The sequence below is a fragment of the Columba livia genome, chromosome 3, assembly GCF_036013475.1.
Source record: "Columba livia isolate bColLiv1 breed racing homer chromosome 3, bColLiv1.pat.W.v2, whole genome shotgun sequence".
NCBI classification, from domain to species: domain Eukaryota; kingdom Metazoa; phylum Chordata; class Aves; order Columbiformes; family Columbidae; genus Columba; species Columba livia.
Genome location: NC_088604.1, coordinates 70,968,769 through 70,989,326, shown reverse-complemented (window position 1 = coordinate 70,989,326; position 20,558 = coordinate 70,968,769). Strand labels below are relative to the sequence as shown.

Below are 20,558 nucleotides of genomic sequence, written 5' to 3'. Positions count from 1 at the left end.
TGAGGCTGTAGCTGCCCTGGTCCATTGCAGCCCTCTGGCATCCCGGCTCTTTCTTCACCATCTGCTGCACAGAAGGGCTGTCCTTTCCTGCCCTCCTCACCTTGTAAAAGGTGCTGCCATCACCCGCCTTCCCTCCCAAGCAGCACCAGCCACCTGCTATGACCAGTATCGTTTCAGATGGTATCAGCTGGCACGAGCCAGGAATGGATTTAGCTTGATAATTATGCCCTCAGCCTCCATTGCCAGGCAAAATCTGAGAAGCCACTGGGTTCCCACCCCACTGTTGACGCATGCAGCTGCATCTTCCAGTTTCACAGGGAGCTGAGCAAAACGCGCTCAGTTAAACAGGAGCAGATTGCACTGAGCCAAGGTCCTCTGTGCAGATCCACCACCTGTGACACCATTGCGTCAGAGGCATGGCTGCCAAGTTTTACACATAGTGGAGGACATTGCTGATATCATGAAACCTTTACATCATCTCATCTCTGGTTTGCTCAGCTCTAATTCAAGCACCACCGTGCCAGGCTGTGTGTGCAGCACCAGTGAACAATGGCTACTCTTTTGTGGATTGCCCTCATGGAAAAGCCTGACCTAAAGCAACAGAACACAGAGACCCTTTGGCATGTCATTCCAGAAATAGGGACCTCCTCTCAGAGCCTGCTAGATATCAAAGGGAAATTTTAAAAGGGAAACTTTAGCAGTGCTCTGTCACCTGTCACTAGACCAAGCTAACTGGCTTTGCCATGTGTTGCTTCTGTGGTGATTTCTTGATAGATTTTGCTCTTCTACTCAAATCCTGGAGGAGAAAAGCCCTGGTACATTCTCCCAGCATCCTGCTGTACCCCAGCACTGAGACTCGGGAGTCCCGCAGTAGCAGGTGATGCAGCAAGCACCTCAGGTACTGCTTACAAAACAGTGCGTGCTTTTTTTTCAGTCCGCATTCCCTCTTTTTCCTCTGCTTCCTTCTGCTGATGCTACTGTGAACACCTTTGCAAAAGGTAGGTATCTAAGATGAGAGAATGGCCAGCAAGCAGCATGCTTCAGTCATGCACAAATCAGAGCAATGAAATCAAGTTCTGCAATACCCTCCATTTCACAACTCCTCATAAATCAGTTCCTCCAGCCATATGATTTAGCTTCTTTAAGGTGCTCAGAACTGATGGCAATAGCCTGTGGTTTGGCTGCCAGACTTGCTCTATGATACGACATCTTTTCCCAACAAAGGCCTTTCATGCCTGCATTTATCCTCCACCTCCCCTGTCACACTGCAACCCCACACCGGATCTGCCCTTGCCATAAGCATAGAAGAACCCCTTCAGCATCCTGATTTCCCCCCACTTCCCTCTTTCTCCCTGACCATATGTCCTTCAGATTGTCATATAACTCATCCTTTTAACTTTGTGCCCCTGGTCACTTTCACAGCTGATTCAGCCAGACATAGAGAAACAGAAATTTTAAGATAGTTGAAAGAAACAGAAACATTTCTACACACATGAACAAAATAAAGCATTTACAAGTAGATACATGAGTAAATACATCTTTGGTGAGCTGATTAAACAGATCACAAATCTGCTTAAATTATGTTATGATTTGTTAGAGTTATGTTATGATTTGTTAGAGCCTCAGCTAAGTGGAAAGAGACTAAATTAAATCTGGGGTTTAAATAGCCTTTACTGAGCATATAACGCATTAATAAGATATCAGGCTTCTTTTAATAGCTGATCTCAAAGCAAATGAGACAGGGTGTGCATGCCACAAGCTTCCTTTCTAGATTAAGAAAACAAACCTTGTGGGAGATGATTTATCTGCTAAATGTTGCAAAACTGGGAACAAGAGCAAAGACCTGCAGGTCGCAGCTGAACGCCCTCTGGCTGAGGTGCCCCTGGCCAACCGGAGTCCCTCTAGGAGCTGCAGTGACACTGATGATGTTACCTGCTGCCAGGGGACAGACAGTCCCAGCTTGTTGCTACATGCAGATTGTTACTCTCTGGCTTTTGCAGACTGTTGCTCCCTGGTTTTCACAATGCACACCTTTGGGAGCACAGGTAGAGAGTGCTTCCCAAGCATCCTTTCATCCCTTCTCCTTCCCCTAGCCTTGGAGGATCTCCTCAGGGGAACAAAGTGTAGGTGAATGAAGTCTTCACCAGAGGGTGAACATTGAACCTTTCACTCTCGTTTATTGCTGCAACACAAAGAAACACTGGTTTCATCTTCTCTTACATGTACCCGGTGGCTTAGTGCTGCTGGAAAATCACAGTGGCTTTGCTAGACACACAAACTGCTGCCATAAACAGACTGTGAGTACAATCTTCTAGACACAATTTATATGCTTTCACCTACAGCAAGTTTGAAGGGAGAAAGAAATAAAAATAGTGTGGGAGGTGGAACAACAAAATAAAAGGAATCTCTGTTTTATTTCTAATAAATGAATGAGAATGGCTTACACAGATTGCCCATGTAAAAGACACCATTACCTAACCACTTGCAGTTCCCGAGCAGAGGTACCTTGGGGTAGCAGCACAACCTTCCACACAGCTGCTTCCCACAGGTTGCTCCAGAGACAGACTGAGGCTCCTGGACAGCATTCGTCCTCCTGCCCACCCAGCCATGGCTGCCACTGCCAACTCAGGCAGAGATGCATCATTCACAGGGCCCAGAGTTTGACAGCAGCTCCCTGCATATCACTTGCAGACCTCCAAGCAGCCTTGATTTCAGCAATCAGATGCAAAAGCCAGTTCTGAAGATTTGTTCTAAGACAGCCAGGTGCTCTGATTTATCTTCTCCTGGCCACAGATCTTGGCTAAACCTGCTCAGGTCAGATGCCATGTTCAGCGCACAAAGCTGCTGCTCTGAAAAACCTGAAGCCTGCAAGCAGATCCAGCAGTCCCAGCTGGGTGGGGGAAGGATGGTGAATTTAAAGGTTGGGATAGGTACAGCTTTTCAGGTCAGGGCTTGCTTAGGGCTTCACCTGCTGTGCCCTGCTCCATGTTTCAGAGGACACAGCTCCAGTGCAAGCACTGGGTTAAATACCACAGTGGGACGCTCATGAGACAGGCAGGAGCCAGAGACCATGGCTGTGTTGACACATTTTGCAGTGCACCTTGATGATTTCCTAGCCAGCTCCTCTAAGCACACTTCGTAGTTTTCATCACTGCATTGGTGACAGTTACTGTCAGGATGACCTTAAAACACACACTTCTATTGTGCAGCCTGCATGCTAGAGCCGGGCCACAGTACATCCACAGCACAACTACAGATTACACAGAGGATCTCCTAGGAAAGCATCTTAAATAGCCTTTCATGGTCTCATTAAAAAGACACTACATTTGCCAGCACTTACCACTACTGGTAACAGCCTGCGGTTCTCTGACATTTCAGGAAAATTTTTCTTTACTAAGCATAATTATTTCTGCCAACTCCTGTCAGATCTCAGTAGCACAGTCTGCCACCAGTTTTTTTATTACCTGCAGATATAAATGTTCAGTACAGATAATACAGAGAACAAATAGCCTACAGTGACCCAGATCAGCAAGTGGTTTCAGTCAGCTACGCTTGGGGTTTACACCACTAAAGTTGCTGGCCCAAAACTGAGCACCAGGCTCTTCAGCTGCAAGGACTTAACTCTTTATTTCAATCTGACATTCCTTTAGTGACAGAACAATCTCTGTGTGGGGTGTTTGGTTTTGGGGAGCTACCCTTCAGATCAGCTCATCTTTCCCTGAAAGCTTGATGCTGACACTTGGTCAAACTCATTGTTCCAACTTGCTTGTGACTCAGAATGAAACAAATCCAGAAAGGAAAGCCAGCCACCAAAGAAATGACCCTTGCAGCAGCAATCCTATTTTATTGCCAGAATCCTGCACCGGGATGAAAGCCACTAATCAGAGGAGGGGGGTTTTCCTTACCTCGCTGACGATGGACGAGTGGGGCTGTTTGTACACCCAGTTATCGTGACATGCAGCAAGTGGCAGATTGCTCACGCTGTGATTGCCGTAGCGGGTGAGCGGGCTGGTGCAGCTGACGGAGTTGTCCCACACAATGTCCAGCCTCTCACACTTTCCGCTGGAGGACCCATTCGCCAGGCGCAGGGGCAGTACCGTAAGGTTTTCTTCCTCTTCCAGCGTCCAGCCACATCGTTCGCTTAATTCAGCTGCCCCAGGGATCCTGCACCAGTAGCCATCCGGTGCCGGCCCAAGGAAAACCATGCTGGCAAACAGGAAAGAAAAAGTTATGCCTGTCTGGCAAAGGAGGAAAAAGACTCTCTTTTGAAATCTTCCAAACTCCCCCGCTTCCTTCAAAACTTCATCAAAAGATGGCATTATGTGAGGCGATCTGTCCACTCAGAGCAGTCCAAGAGGTGGCAGAGTTTGTTTTCACACTTTGCAACAAATGCTGGTGCTTCCTATAAAGGTGACTGTCTCACCTCCCCTCGCTCCTCTCCTCTCATGTGCGCACAGACACACAGACACACAGACACGCAGGTGTGCAGCGCCAGTGACATGAGTGGGGCGGGAAGAGGGCAAAGCTGCCAGTAGACATGCAAGCGGGCACCCAAACACACACACAGGCACACATGCGGAGGCTCAGGGCATGTCAAGTGGCGTGGGGCTCACACACAGCGGGGAGGAGTGCCATTTAAAGTGCACAAACACATCGTAGGAGAGGAGGGGCGTGCGTTTCCTATTCATCCCGAATGTTAAACAGATTATGTAATAAACCCAGTTAACTCTTTCAGGGTGGAGGAGCCACAAATGCCAGCTCACACCATGGCTGTGATGAATAAATAGGTGCACGATAAAGCAGAGAGTTAAACAGGAAAGAGTGCAGAAGCTGTTGCAAAAAGCAGCAGTGAGGGATGCAGCCTCTCTGTGGGACAGCAGGGTCAGGAAGAAAGTTGTTTCAAAGAGAGTTATGAGGTCTTTCCTTCAGCAAATAGAAATGAATACTGGGACAATGTTTAGTTACTTCTCCAAAGCACTACTTCAGCACTTATATAGGTTTAATTTGCAAGAGTCTTTCCTCTCTGTAGTGTAAATAAGCGAGGCTCATAAACTGCACCAGCCCAAAATCCAGGATTTTTTTTTAAGTTGGATCTACACCTTCAAGAAGGCTTTATTCTGACATTGTTAATGCTAATTTCACAAATTCTTCACAATGTTTAAAAGAGAAATGACCAGTTTTTCTTTCTCAAAAATGAATGGAAAACAAGTTATTTCACTTTTCTCTTCAGCTGTTTTTTTGTGTGGGGGAAGAAGAGAAGGGGGAGGTAGGACAGGATTGCATTTTGTATGCACATAAGCACATCTTGTGCATAACTCCCTGAATCAAATCAGATATGCAACTGTATGTGTTTTGCACTTTGTTCAGGATCATGAAGTCCATGGCCACTCCCTTCTCCTGTGAGAAGGAGCACGGGGCAGCACCTATCAAGGATGCCTCCTGTAGTCCCTTGTCTCTGGTTACCTACAGCTTGGACCATGGGTGTCTATGGTTTTGAAGCAAAGTACAATTTCCAAAACAATTAGATCCAGACCAAGGAAGGCTTTGATTGCTATACAGGCTATCAGACATGGATTTTATAACAGACAGGTGCTGTGGTGTGAGCTCAGCAAAGATGTGGGTTGCTAGGTGGATACGCTGCTGTACTTGCGTCAGAAGATTATTTTCAGGGAATTTTGTCTCCTGGTTCAGGTGTTTTGCAGTAATCAAGCTTAGAGGCCATGAACACATCACCTTTGAGTCCAGGTCTGTGTCTGAGGAGTGGGGATACTCTCTGATGGTTAGTTTCAAACAAGGGAAGCTCTTTTAGGCAAACAGGGCTAATTGGGGTGCCAATCATGCTGAGATGTTGAAGGTCAGATGGTTTATCCTGACAGCTTCCAGTGACTGTGGAAGAGATTTTCACTGTAGGGATCACCACAAAGACAAATAAATGGGGACAGAGCATGATAATCAGCCTGTGCACTGCTCTTACAGGTCTGCTCAAGGGTGTATTAAGCCTCCACTGCTCCTGAAACCTTACCCCAGTAAAAATGTTTGGTTTATCCTTGTCGGGGATTAACTCAATTCTGAATCATAAGGGTTAGTCCCCTGTAAGCCATGTACCAATGTAGCTGTGCTCAGCATTTTGCCTGTTTCACAAACCCATTGGTGCAATTACTGTGGCCACCACTTAGATAATCAGTGGAGCTAGACCAGATCTGGTTGAGTGAGAATTCAGTCCACTATTGCAACATTGGTTCTGGAGCTACTTTCTTTGCCCAAAGGAAGCATGATCTAGTAGCTGGTTGTCAAAACGTCACACGTCTCATCCATTATGCTCTTGTCATGCACAGCATGTGCATCGCAGTCTGACAGACCTGAAGCTAGAAGACCTAGCAGCTGAGAGAGATCAGCACTAATGTCATGGCATAGGATATCTGGGAGTTTTCCTAATGTTTCCCACAGTTACACTGCTGGTCATACAAGCAAAGATTCATTCAGTAAAATCAGTTCAGCTGTCTGGCATACATGATATCAAAGTGATCTTGGTTCCTCAGTGTTCACCTGTGTTTTAATTTGTCTGTTCAAAAATGGCATCAATATTTACCACCATATCAGTGTGCTGCAAGACTCAAGTTTGTCAAAGAAATCTAAAATACCCCAATGACGGATGCATGAGAGTGTGCATTAGTGCATTTATTCTACAACAAGCAATTCTCAGCTTCCTCGAGGTTTTCCTGGAACTTCAGCTCCACGTGCTGTGAGAGCTGAACACATCTAAGGATGGGAAGATGATGGGTTTGTATACAAAGCCTGCAACTGTAACCTCTTGAGAGAATGCCTTTAAATCTTTGAGGGCAGTTCTCAGGGTCAAACCAGCATTTTAAACATTTTACCCTATACATACAGTAAAAAATGATGCTCTTTCATACTGGGAAAGAAGCAAGGGAAGAAAGAGCCAGGGAAGAAATTGACTGATGAAGACAGGGACAGTAAAAATAGATGCAGAGAAGAGAACAGAAAGAGGGAGGGGGCAGAGTGGAAAGGCAGCAAGCCAAGGAAAGAGCAGAGGCAGAAGCGGTGATGAAAGGGGATCAGAGGGGAAAGAGATAGAAGTACAACTAAATTACGATCATGAGCATTTTCAGTTGGAGCTCTGTTTGCAAGCCCAAATGTCACAGCTATTTCGGAAACAGAATGAAAACTATGTAGTCTAGAGGGGAAGGTGCATACATTCTCTGTACACCCATGGCATTATACTACCATTTATACATGTTTGGGTGATAGCATGAGACATTTGGATTAATAAGTAATCTGACTGAATCCTGCAAAATTACAATTTTAGCATCCTGGGTAACCTTTGCTAGTGCTTCAGACAAACACTTGAAAACCTCAAAGTCCTTCTTTGGGACACTGTAAGCAGCAGAACAGTGACATCAGCCAGTCTGCAGACACCTGAGAGCAACATCCTATGTAACAGCACCATTTCTGTTATAAAGTTATGCAAAAAAAGCATGACCTAGGCTTTGGTCTTCTATAGCCACGTCTCTTGTTAAAGAAAAGAGGGTCTGGGGGCAAGCTTGGGCAGCTATCATCCATCCTGCCTATTGTCTCATCTGTTTGATGCAGCTTCATATTGCACCAAACATTTGGCCTCCAGACAAATCTACTATAGACTAGATAGCCCCAAGCAGAAGTGGTGCAGACCAGTCAGCATCACATCATCCTAGGGACAGGAGACTGCCTACACCAGCCTTCTCTTCAGCAATCCATGCAAGGAGAAAGAGCGGGTGTCTCCACAGCCCTGTATTTGGGGATCACCTTTACCTCCACTGACCAGTGACCCCATGAAGAAACTGCCACAAAGAACAGACAGCAGTAGCTCAAAGTGTGTTGCACAGATCTTAGTGGCAAAGCTCGTTTCACAGCAGAAGATGGTAGGGCCCTTCATTGTTCTTCACCACTCCACCTTTCACACACCTTCCAGCTGCATCCTGTGGGTTTGGCTCTCCCATGGAGGAATCATTGCTCTTCCATGCTGGAGTGCAGAACCCTGATGCCAGCCCCAGAAATACCACGTGTTCATAGGGCTCACAGTGTTACAACACATCTCCTTAAGAAGCTGGGCTGGGGAGGATATAGGAGCTCAGTTTTGAAGATTAAATAAATAGTGGATTTTTTTTGAGATAAGAGCGAGACCTCTTCATGGGGCAATTAGAGATGTTTATGTTCCCCTCTCCCACAAGCGGTACAATCGCATTCCAACTCAGAACACTGAATTTATGTTTTGGTTTTTGTTGCTGTTGGTTTTTTTTTCTCTTCACTTTATTAATCTTTCTTCTTCCTCCCTCCGCCCACTTTCATAATCTTCTTTTATCTCCCCATTTTTTTCTTCCAGAGTTCCTTTTTTCCCTTCCAAAAGGCAGCACCTCTATTCAATGGAGCATGTCCTTTCCCAGGCCAGCAGATGAACTTAGTTAACTGCAGGCTAACGTTGAGACATGGGAAAAGTCAATTCCAATCAACAGGGTTTCTACCGTTTGGCAATCCATGAAAGCAATGCACAATGCATTATACTCCTCTCCCTCATTATTTCCATGGCCTTTAGGCTATTTTTACCAACTTGGTTCCAAGAACAAGTATAAATAAATGTAGTTCTAGGAACTGTAGACTACAACAACCAGGGGGACTCTGTACTCATTGCTAGGACAGCAGCTGAAACAGCAAAGGAATATGAGGACATGGGGAGAGAAGAGAAAATCCAAATGAGGAAAAAAAGTGGAAAGTGATAGGAAAAGCAGAACAGGATCAAAGAGACTCCTGTTTCTCTCCTCATCCTCACACCTTCAGCTTTTCCTTCTGCTGCCCCAGTGTAGAGGGGGGAGGGCAGACAGGGTTTAGGTTCTCACAGCCCCTGGAACTCCTACAAGGTCATCCCGCCCCGCTGCCCCACACCTCTCCTTGCACAGGCTCTTTCTGGGGGTAAAGTGTCACCTGCCACAAGGCAAATGAGATCCTGGTGGGTCTGTGTTTTCTTACCCAAACCCACTGCTGTTTCACCACCCTGGTGCTTGCACACTGTTCCTCCTTGCCTCTCAGAGATGATCAGTTGCCACACATTTGGGTGACTGTGGACAGCCTGTGTCTGTTCCCCACTGACTTTATTCCTCCTCGGGGAAAGCAGCAGAAACCTGTTGCTCTCCAACCACATCCAGGCACACCTGCTCATCAGGATTTCAGCTCAGTATCCAAGGCAGCCTGAGGAACCAAATGGGCTCATCAGCTTCTCCAAGGCCAGCTGAAGGAAGGGCAGCCAGAGGAAAAGGAATTCCTACACACACATTTTTATTGTTTGTTATGTGGCTTCCCTCATCCTTTTCCTCTTCACCCGGTCACTCTGGAAGTCAGCGAAGAGTCTGCACCACATTCTGCCTTCCTGTTCAGATAAATATGCCATAATCCCACAGCACATTTGTCAGGATCCTTGCTAATGACTTAAAATAACTGAGCATTACAGCCACAAGATAAGACAACCTAAGTTTACCACAGGCTATTTTACACAATGGAACAAACAGGAATATTTTCAGAGATGGGTGTAAAGTCCTGATGAAAAAGCAAAAATGTCCCCCTGTATTATCAAACAGCTGTGAATCGCAGGATTGCTTTCTCTCTCAGCCACACCTGCCTCAAGTCTGCCTGGAAAGATGAGGGAAATTACATCAGTTTTGTTTGTGATTTTTGTGGTTGTACATCCCTCCCCAATGGCGCAATTTCCATCAAGTTTGGAAGGCAACCATTTCTAATTACTAAGAAAAGGGCTTTGCATGCAAGTTTCCAGCCCAGTTTTGTGAGAATGAGAGTGAAACATATCAAAGAGGGTGTCAGTGCAATGAAGGTTTCTGGGGGTGCCACTCACTAGCTGCCTGTTTCTCTCACTGATTCTGAAGTGGAACTTTGACTAAAGAAAAAGAAAAAAAAAACTGCGAAAACCCTTGCAGAGTTTCTAACATTAGTCTTTCCTGCCATTTCTCAGTTTGCTGTTACATCAAATATTTCCAACAAGCTTTTTTTGTGACCTTTCTCTTGGATGATTTCTGTTGCTGAGAACTCTCTGGATCTTTGAAGACCATTAAGCTGGTCAGCGTAACAAAAATTCTAGCATTCATACCTGTGAGAAGAAGGTAATAGAACAATTCTTCTAGATCACCACTTCCCGTCTTATGGACAGGTTTGGGTAGAAGCAGCCTGACTTCGTATTAAAGACAATTCAGGTTCAAAATAACCCACGAGCCTGAATATCTAGCTGATCATATTCCATCTAGGAGAATTAGTATACATCTCGTATTTACATTAAAAAATTATTTAGCCTCAAGAAATTCCTGTTTCTGGATTTGCAAGAAATATATATGTATATAGATATATATTTTTTTTTTTTACAGACACTGAAAAAGAACCAAGATACAGCTCTGCAGCAAATAAAAAAGGCTGAAGGAGCAGGGTAAATTCAGAGCTGCAGCACACTCCAAATGCACCAGCAAAAGTTTGAGTCATCCTGGAAGGATGGATGGGAAGCAGTAATTCCTCAGCGCCGTTCTATAATCTCTCTGTAGTTGTTTTCGGAAGCCTTTAGTGGTGACAATCTATTTATAGTTGACTGGTTTTGTAGTTTATCTCTGCTATAACATTGTGTCCTTTGTCCTAACTGCACAATACCAACCCAAAGGAATTCTTTACAGCTGGTTTCACACCTCTTGCTTGATTAGCATGCTTTATTAATAGGGAGAGGGACTGGGCTACTTTAATCAGGCCGTTCAGCTGGGCATGCACCCTTGCTATTCACGATCCAGCACCTAGCACACTACTTAAAATGGGCATTTTTGGATATGAGGACCTACCACAGAGTACTTCAGTTGCTCAGTACTTTCAGTTGTTTTAATGCTTATTTGCTTTTAGATGTCAGTATATTTATTACACAGGATTTGTTATATTTTCCTTTCCCTGGTAAATGTTCCTGAGTGTATGTCAGAAAAAAAAATACAAATATGCACATGGAGACACAAAGCAGGAATGATTCAACAAACATTTGAAAAATAAAGCATTGTTTATATTAGTCTGAGATCTCCAAATCATGGGCAACAAGTTGAGCTGAAACAAAGACCAGTTCAAGCTGAGTGTATCTGAAAACACTGTGTCGTTTGTATCCATTTTCCCATGAAACAGACCTGCAATGACTGGATGGAAAGCCTAACACTTGAGTCGTGGGAAGCTGAACCAGACAAAATGATGCAGGTGGCAGAAGGAGTCCCTGAGATGGTTGCTACATTTCTAGGCTGAGCTTTTGGTCATCAGAGTCTACATGCCAAGCCCATACTTTGGCCAAGGACTTTATGTAAGGGGACAACAGTGATCAGGAAACTCAGACAGGTGGACCCTGGCAGTGTCACCACAATGCAAAGTATGGCAGCAGGTGGAAGGGCCTGAACACCAGGAACTGGAAGACGTCATCTGCAAAAGACTGTTCTTCCAACTATGAGGTTTCTCCACTTGACAGCTGGTCACAGCAGAAGCTGTGCAATCAGCCCTTGTAGTCATGCAGTAGCCAAGAACTGAGGCTACCGAATGATGAAGGGACATGATCAACGATGGACAAAGGAAGGGACCACAGCTCCCCCCTCCAGCTCCACATTGGCCGTCTGCAGTTGAATAAGGAATTGGGGAGCTTATGGAAATCCTGAGGCAGTGCCATCTTCTGCTGTGTAGAGTGACATTCCCTGGGGGCAGGCTCACCATCAGTCCTTCAGGGCAGGGCAATACTTTCAGTCCAACCTATTTCCATGCTAAGATGAGGAGACAGGGAAAGGACCAGCAGTTCCAGTGAATAAGCAGTTACTGAACTAACTGCCAGCTCCTTGAAACTTAGATTTAGGAGACTAATCCAAAGATGAGCTTTATGAAAACGTTATTTAGAGGATTAGTTCATATGGTATTTTTAGCAAAATGATAGCTGAAGAAAAGCAAAAGGGATTTACTTTGGGTTTGTTTAATAAATGAAAATAGCGATGTTACAATATCATTTCCATATATGCATCAGCACAGCTGCTGGCACCATCCTGACCCCTCAAATAACTACCCCCCTCCGGCACTGTGTACAACAACAAACTGTGCCTGGGCCAGCGGAGCCAAGGAGATTGTTTCACTCCTGCACAGTGAGCAGGCATGAGCATGGACCTCATCCTCTCCTCATCTTCAGCAGGGCTGCAGGCCTCACTACCTTCCCATGGGGCTGAGGTGGAACTGAGCCTGTCCCAGCCCCACTGCCCATCCAGCCCAGGCTGGTGGAGCAAGGGTGCAGGGTGATACACTTGTCAGACGGGTTTGTGCATAGGAGGAAGGCTGTCTGTCACACACCTTGTGCTTTGAAGGTCCTCGCTGTCACTCTCCCAGGCCTCATCACAGCTTGGTGGAGGCTTAAGGACACCTTCACCAACCTCCACCCTCTGCACAGTCATTTTGCAAAAGGATGATTGACAATTTTCTATCAGACCAGAGCCTTGGCACAACTAACATGCAAAAAAAAAAAAATACCCCCTCTCTCTCTTCCTTTCTTTCAGTAATATGATTAATATGGCAATTTATTCTAAAGTACCAGGAATATGTCATTCACATTTTTCCTGGTAAAGTCTTTTGCTCAGAGGGGTGGCACTAGCTAAGTAATATGTCAGTTTTCAGCAAGGAAACCCCTTGTTTATCTTCTGGAATTCTATGGTCTCCCCAGCTAATCCTTCACTGACTTTTCTGTATTCAGGGAGGTTTCTCCCTTGATTTTCCCATCACATCATGCTTTGTTCTTATTTTATTCTGCTCCACCTCAATTTTCTCTCCTCTGAGGATTAACCTTTCAGGAAATTCCAGTCTTCTCCTGGATAGATCAATAAACTGTGCAAAATATGAGAAATCCCTCCTCCTGTTACTCTCCTGTTCTATAAAGCCATCAGTACAGGGGGAAACACCACCCTCATGACCTACATAAGGAGGCTTAGGACCTTGCAACAACAGTCCCAGCTGTTAGTTCGTACTGTGACAAGATGTTTTAGAGATTCACTGACTCAGGCCGTGTCCAGCCTTACATGTACAGAGGCTGTAGATTTTTGCCAGGAGGGAATTAAAGCACAGTCTTAGGACAGATGTTTGAAGACACAGTATTCACAAACTGAAACACAGAAGGTTTCATCTGAACACTAGGAAACTTTTTTACTGTGAGGTGACTTAGCACTGGCACAGGTTACCCAGAGATGTTGCGGAGTTTCCATCCTTGGAAGTATTCAAAAGCCATCCAGACACAGTTCTGGGCTCCAGGTGGCCTTTCTTGAGCAAGGGGGGTGGACCAGATGACCTACAGAGGCCCCTTCTAGCCTCAACCAGTCCATGATGACTCTGAGTTTCCTTTTCCCTGCAAAGCTCAAAGCAACTGCAGCCTACTTTACCTGTGCAAAGCCATTCATCTCTCTGCTGCTGGGAAGCAAAGGCAAACTGATTTTTTATACCTTCAGCTCTGTTTTCTTATGCCTTTGTCAGAAAATACCATGTGCATGTGCAAACAACTATAGTAGTGCCAAGTAACAAAATTATTCCTGTCAGTTGCATGCTGTGGTGGTACCACACCGGTTTTGTTCACCATACCTTAGGTCTAACCCCCACAGTGCCTGCAGAGATGCTTACACTAACAACACCTGAGCTAGACTGACCTGTGTTTGCCTCCATGCTGTCACAGCTAGCTTGCTCTGTTGAGGAATGCATGCAAAAGTCCAAACCTGACCTGTACCTACACAAACAAAACAACTGCGTGAGAAATTGTAAGGTAACAACGTGAGAAATGGCAGAAAAGAGAAGTATTCAGCATATGATGAAAGGGAAGCAGTAGCTTAAAGGAACTGCTGAACCAGGTAGAAAATATCGAGGCTACACTGTATGCTTTCATACCGCAGATACCAGATACTACTGCAAAACCAGCAAAATTGGGGGCAGAGGGTTAAGAGCAAACCGGGCAGTCTGTATGGGAGTGGATGACGATGGAAATAAGAGCCTGGGAGAAGAATATCATTGTCTGCTGCTGGTTTGCTCTGGGGTCACTGGCTGGCTCTGCTCACTCTCACCAGGTCTCCTCAGTTTCTTCTTGTCCCAGGCTGGTAGCTGCTTCTGCCTCTGCCTTTCTCCCTGCCTGCAGGTGGGTTTGACTGTTGGATGCCTTGCTGAGAGCGAAGAGAGGCTTGTGGAACAAAGACCTGTTGAAAACACTGTGAAACCATGTGACCTGGGCAAACACAAATGTGTACAAAGAATCCACAGATGAAAGGAGAGGGAACAGGTTAGCTGGTGCAATGACCATGCAGGGCCAGGTCCCCAGGGGAGAGCTCTGCCTGCCCTGGATAGACATGAAAGAGCTGGAACCAGTCAGAGGGCAAGGACAGGGAACAAAGTGGTGGCCACTGTGGACAGCTGGTCACACCTGGCTCTGCGTTTGGCATCGCTTCCACCTCCTGCTGTGAGTCCATGTGAGTGAAGGCAGAGACACCACTGTGCCACCTTCCCCAGAGCCATGACAGCCACAGAGGACTCCATCCTCACCAACACAGCTCATGCTGGGGTTCAGAGGTTCTTTTCCTTGCTGCTGCAGCCTTCAACTCCTCCCATGCTTTGCAGCCATAGAGTAACTGTAAAGAAGCTGAGTGAGGTCTGGAGCCACCTCTGAAGGGTTCCAGCAGGCAGTGGGCCTGAGTTAGACCCTCACTAAAGGGCTAGAGGGGAGAAGGGCTTCCTGGTGGGCTAAGGAGGCAGGAGACACCCTTGTCCCTCAGTCCTCCAAGGACAACTCAGCAGACTGCTCTCACTCAGCATTGTCGTGCCTATCCATGACCTCAGGGTAGAAAATGTCTGTCTTCACCAAAGCCATGAGTGTCCACAGGGTCTCTCCAGCACTGTCACTGCAGGCAGTATTTCAGAAAAAGTTGGCTTCCTATGCAGGGAAGAACAACTTCCGAGATGTGGCAAAGAATATGCTGTCCCAGATAGAATCCAGCATCTTAGTCTGCTGCTGTGGTGCCCGTGAAACAGTGGCTGAGGTCAGGCATGCAGCTGATGCTCTCCTGGTGAAGTGGGTTTTCCTTTAGCACTCATTTTTCTCAGAGGAATAAATTAACACTCTATGTGTATGCATATACATGTGTATATTTGCCTTTGACTGAGGCTGGATGAGGACTGGTGGTGCCACACCAGTGGCTGACAGTGGCAGCAGGTGGTGGCAGCAGGTGATGACCAGTCCAGGTCATGGTAAGATGGCGCAGGCCAGCTGAGGGTCAGCCGAGGTGACAGTTTGCACACAGATGCCTGATGCAAGATGAGACCTGAGGCAAAGGTCTCTGGCTAGAAAAACTCGATCATGAGGAGTGTTTGCAGAAGCAGCAGGAATGCAAAGCACTGAGCTTGAATGGGGACATGATACATGGGCAGTGTGACCATGGGATCAGGGAGCAAAACAAGGACATGTAGGAATGGCTGGAAAGCCCTGCGGGGAGTCCTACACACATGGGCATCAGTTCAGCCAGCACTGAGTCACATCTTTCTAACAGCAAAACCCTCACCACATCATGCTCTGAACTCACAGGGAGCTGTGACAGTGAGATCAGGGGTTTGCATCATTCGGTGTCACCACAGTGTTGTGGGCACTGCATGGGTGAAGGCTCCTGCCAGCTGCCATGCTGTGGGAGCAGGGAGGTCTTGTCCCAGGAGGGGACCAAAGGCAGTCTCAGGAGTGGGAGGAAGCACAACTGCTCATCACTCTCTGGCACAGATTAGCAATGCTAAAAATGAGTGTTGTTGATTATTAATGCCGAACTAATAGTGCCACCACCTCCATAGGGCATCCATGGGGACGTGGTGTTCCTGCGGTCTCACATTCAGCCTGCATCACTGATCACTCCTGGCACCTGCTTAGAAAACCTCGGCTTGTTTCTTTGGAGCTCCTGAAATTTTTCAGATGTCTTTCAGCTTCCCACTTGCTATGCATCAGTTTGATTTAGCCAATCTACAGGCTATTTTTTTAAAGATTTTTTCATAGAGTACACTGTGCCAGGAAACCCCAAGATAATCACAGTGCTGACGGAAGTTTAAACAAAGTTCTTACATTCTGTCATCTGACTTGCTTAAAAGCTTTTCCCTTAACAGTTGCCACCTGTAATTGCCTAAAAGGACACACAAGTGTTACAGGATGTTCTTGATAAGATCAGACTTTGGGAGTCTGAGGCATATTTTTTTCCCTGCTTGGTAGCTGTCAGATTGATTTTGCATTGGGCATGGCTTTGAGGTCTGTTGGCAGTGCAGATCAGCCCAGCAGAGCACATGTGTGAATCACTGCAGTCTTCGGCATCACCTGTCATCCCGGGACTGGCCTTGAAACTGATGTAAAAGCATAAAATTGGCATAGACCCTGCGTCATGTGCACTAATTCAACAGAAATACGTGTTTGCCTCCAAGTGATTCAGTTCAGTTTTGTGTGCTTTGTGACCTGGGAACCAGCACTGGTGTTACTGGTGAGGGAATAACTCTGTTGCAGGTCACAGCAGAGACATACCCTGAAATCAGGTGGAAAAGCTGAAATCACTGCATCTTCTGCTGTGACTGAGGGGCAGATGCAATTAAATATTAATGTTGCTGGGATGTAGCTATGGCCTGGCCAAAAAAATCTATATAATAGTACATACTTCATATGTGTGATTAAGAATAGTTCCTCACCTGGGTGGTCCCCACAGGTATGACTAACCACCCTGCCACGCACTTCTACTCTGAGGGACTCATGGAGTTATATTTAATGATGATTTAGGCTCAGAGTTTCCTGGTGCATTCATGGTCCACTCACTCTTGTATTTATGGGAGCAGCCCAATAATTCAGAAGTTATTGAGAACCTCTTGTACTTAATGAACAGCTTGCTCCAAAGGAGGGCTAGATCGTACATTTTACAAGGTTACTCCGTCCAAAATACCTTCCTGGACAACAACCTGTGCTTTGTAAAACTGCCTGTGCTGCCAGCTCTGCCCCCTCAGTCTTGAAAAACCAGAACGGGACCATCTCTCTTTCCATGGCTGGCAACACAGGTTGCAGAGTGGCTGTTTGTCCATCACCCACTGAGTAGTGCAAGACTCTCCCTGCAAACACACCACCCCACATGCACAAACACAGGGACACACTGCTGTTCCTGTACTTGAATTTGTGGCTCCATCTGTGAATGCTTCCTGCACTTTGTCCTTGTTTTTATCTTTGACTTGGAGGCTGAGCTTCCGCAGTCAATTAACATGAGTGACACAATGCCTTAGTTGTAGTCCACCCAGAAGGGCTCTTCTGCAGGGAGCTCCCCTGCCTTCACATAGCCAATTCCTCCCTACTCAAGAGTGGACCTGCTCCAGCCCAACAGAGCCCCTGTACTGGATTTATGGTTCATCCCTACGAAGTGCCAAGTCCAACAATCTTGTTCACCCACACTCCCTTCACTATATAGCAGCTAGGATTTCCTATGGTTATTTCACTTCAAAAGCTACTTGTTCATGAGGTGGCCAATGCTGTGGATGCTCAAGGGTAACAGCATGATTTCACTGAAGCAGGTGGGCAACTTCTTCTCACCTACCAGTGTCCCAAATGGGATATCTAATAGTGACCACCACTATCTCATTGTTTCTTCCACTGCCAACATCTACCCATTGCCTCATTTCTTACACTGGAGGCAGTCATGAAGGCACCTACTTCAATGGGAAGTGGAGCACCAAAGCCTGTTGGCCAGCACAGCAGGACAATTAGCCACTGCAGGGGAAGACTCGACCAGAAAACATTGGTCTTTATTTCCCAAGTCCTGTAGCACATGACATATATTTAGCTTCAACCTTGCCTTCTAGCTAGTTTCCTTGATCTTGAATCTGACCACTCTTAATTCTCTGACCAGCCTCTTTTAATCTAGTTAGTCCCACTGAAATTTCAGCAGTCCTGGGCATAAAGTGAGGCGGAACTCTGTCTACTCTGCCGAAGGCTGTCCTGGGGAGCCCTGTACCCCTGAGACCCCGGATGAAGCCAGGTCAATGGAGGAGTTTGCTTTAGTTGATGAGGACTGGGTTAGAGAGCAATTAAATAGTCTGGACATCCATAAATCCATGGGTCCAGATGGGATGCATCCGCGGGTGCTGAGGGAGCTGGCTGAAGTCATTGCTGGACCGCTCTCCATCATCTTTGCCAAGTCTTGGGAAACGGGGGAGGTGCTCGAGGATTGGAGGAAAGCAAATGTCACTCCAGTCTTCAAAAAGGGCAAGAAGGAGGACCCGGGTAATTATAGACCGGTCAGCCTCACCTCTGTCCCTGGGAAAGTAATGGAACAGCTTATCCTTGGTGCCATCTCAAGGCATATCAAGGATAAGAGGGTTATTAGCGGCAGTCAGCATGGCTTTACCAAGGGTAAGTCATGCTTGACCAACCTCATAGCCTTTTATGAGAATGTAACAAGGTGGATGGATGATGGCAGAGCAGTGGATGTGGTCTACCTTGACTTCAGTAAAGCCTTTGACACAGTCTCCCACAGCATCCTCACAGCTAAGTTGAGGAGGTGTGGTGTAGACAATAGAGTAGTGAGGTGGGTTGCAAACTGGCTTAAGGAGAGAAGCCAGAGAGTGGTAGTCAATGGTGCGGAGTCTAGTTGGAGGCCAGTATCTAGTGGAGTGCCTCAGGGGACAGTACTGGGGCCAATATTATTCAATATATTCATTAACGATTTAGACGAGGGAACAGAGTGTACTATCAGCAAGTTTGCTGATGACACTAAGCTGGGAGATGTGGCTGACACTCCAGAAGGCTGTGCTGCCATCCAGCGGGACCTGGACAGGCTGGAGAGTTGGGCGGGGAATAACCTAATGAAATTTGACAAGGGAAAGTGTAGAGTCCTGCATCTGGGCAGGAACAACCCCAGGTTCCAGTATAGGTTGGGAAATTACATATTAGAGAGCAATGTAGAGGAAAGGGACCTGGGGGTCCTGGTGGACAACAGGATGACCATGAGCCAGCACTGTGCCCTTGTGGCCAGGAAGGCCAATGGCATCCTGGGGTGTATTAGAAGGGGGGTGGCTAGTAGATCGAGAGAGGTCCTCCTTCCCCTCTACTCCGCCCTGGTGAGACCACATCTGGAATATTGTGTCCAGTTCTGGGCCCCTCAGTTCAAGAAGGACAGGGAACTGCTGGAGAGGGTCCAGCGTAGGGCAACAAAGATGATTAAGGGAGTGGAGCACCTCCCTTATGAAGAAAGGCTGAGGGAGCTGGGTCTCTTTAGTTTGGAGAAGAGGAGACTGAGGGGGGACCTCATTAATGTTTATAAATATATAAAGGGTGAGTGCCATGAGGATGGAGCCAGGCTCTTCTCGGTGGCCAACAATGATAGGACAAGGGGTAATGGGACCAAGCTGGAACACAAGAGGTTCCACTTAAATTTGAGAAAAAACTTCTTCTCAGTAAGGGTGACAGAGCACTGGAACAGGCTGCCCAGGGAGGTTGTGGAGTCTCCTTCTCTGGAGACATTCAAAACCTGCCTGGACATGTTCCTGTGAGGCCTCACCTAGGCGTTCCTGCTCCAGCAGGGGGATTGGACTAGATGATCTTTTGAGGTCCCTTCCAATCCCAAACATACTGTGATACTGTGATACTGTGAACTCTCTGCATTTATGAAGAAACTGTAGCATTCAGTCCCAATTCTCTACCAAAGGCCATCTGCTTGCCCATGAATGTTGGGTCTGTATTTTCCCTTTGGACTTAAACTACTGACAGTTTCTTGCTATTGCTCCTTGGCAGCTTGCTTTATCCTTGCAGACTCTGAGAGATTGTTTGCATTCTCTTATTTGTAGCTGCAACTGGATTTGTGCCATCAGTATGTTTCATTATCTCCCAGAAGTGTAGACAGATGCCCAAATGTTCATAAAACCAAACTACAAAGCATCAAAACCCCAACATTTACAGCACAAGCTAAGATATGGAAATAAAACTAAAGGGTGGGAGCTCTCATCTTCTCTAGAAGAGAAGACCTAAGGCCACCTACCATGACAAGTAGTCTTAGATACCACCTCCTTTACTGGGGCAGCATCTCACTTGCACCTGAACGGTGTCAGAGGCAGCAGACCTGATCATGGAAGCTCACAGACAAATGTTCTATTTCTCAGCTACAAAAGGGCTGGTTTTATGAGAAATTTGAACAGAAGCAATAGCTTTATACCCTGCTGAGCGGAAAGCCCTTTAGAAGCATAAATATCAGGGCTAATAACAATTGTGTAAACAAACACTGACAAACTGCATCACAGCTGTGTGCATATGATACTTAACTCCTCAAAGATTCATGCTTGCAGAACATATATGAACTTTTTTTGCTTTTGGAAAAAATATGCTCAAACTCAGAGACCAAAAATCTGTCACTACATCTGTTGCACTCATTTGTCCCCATTTATAATTTTTCTAGGTCTGTTTTAACTGTTTCACTTCTCTTTCTAATGAGTGCTGTGTCTGA

The 20,558-nt window shown here is 46.3% G+C and overlaps 1 protein-coding gene across 1 annotated transcript in view; it reads right to left on the bottom strand.

Moving 5' to 3' along the window:
- Window positions 1–4,639, bottom strand: part of SLC22A3 (solute carrier family 22 member 3) — a 29,830-nt gene extending 25,191 nt beyond the window's left edge. Inside the window, exon 1 of the mRNA XM_005507617.4 lies at window positions 3,906–4,639. Within this exon, the coding sequence (XP_005507674.2) occupies window positions 3,906–4,319 (414 nt within the window). The 5' untranslated portion in view covers window positions 4,320–4,639. The remainder of the gene's footprint in view (window positions 1–3,905) is intronic.
- Between the last annotated feature and the right edge of the window lie 15,919 nt (window positions 4,640–20,558).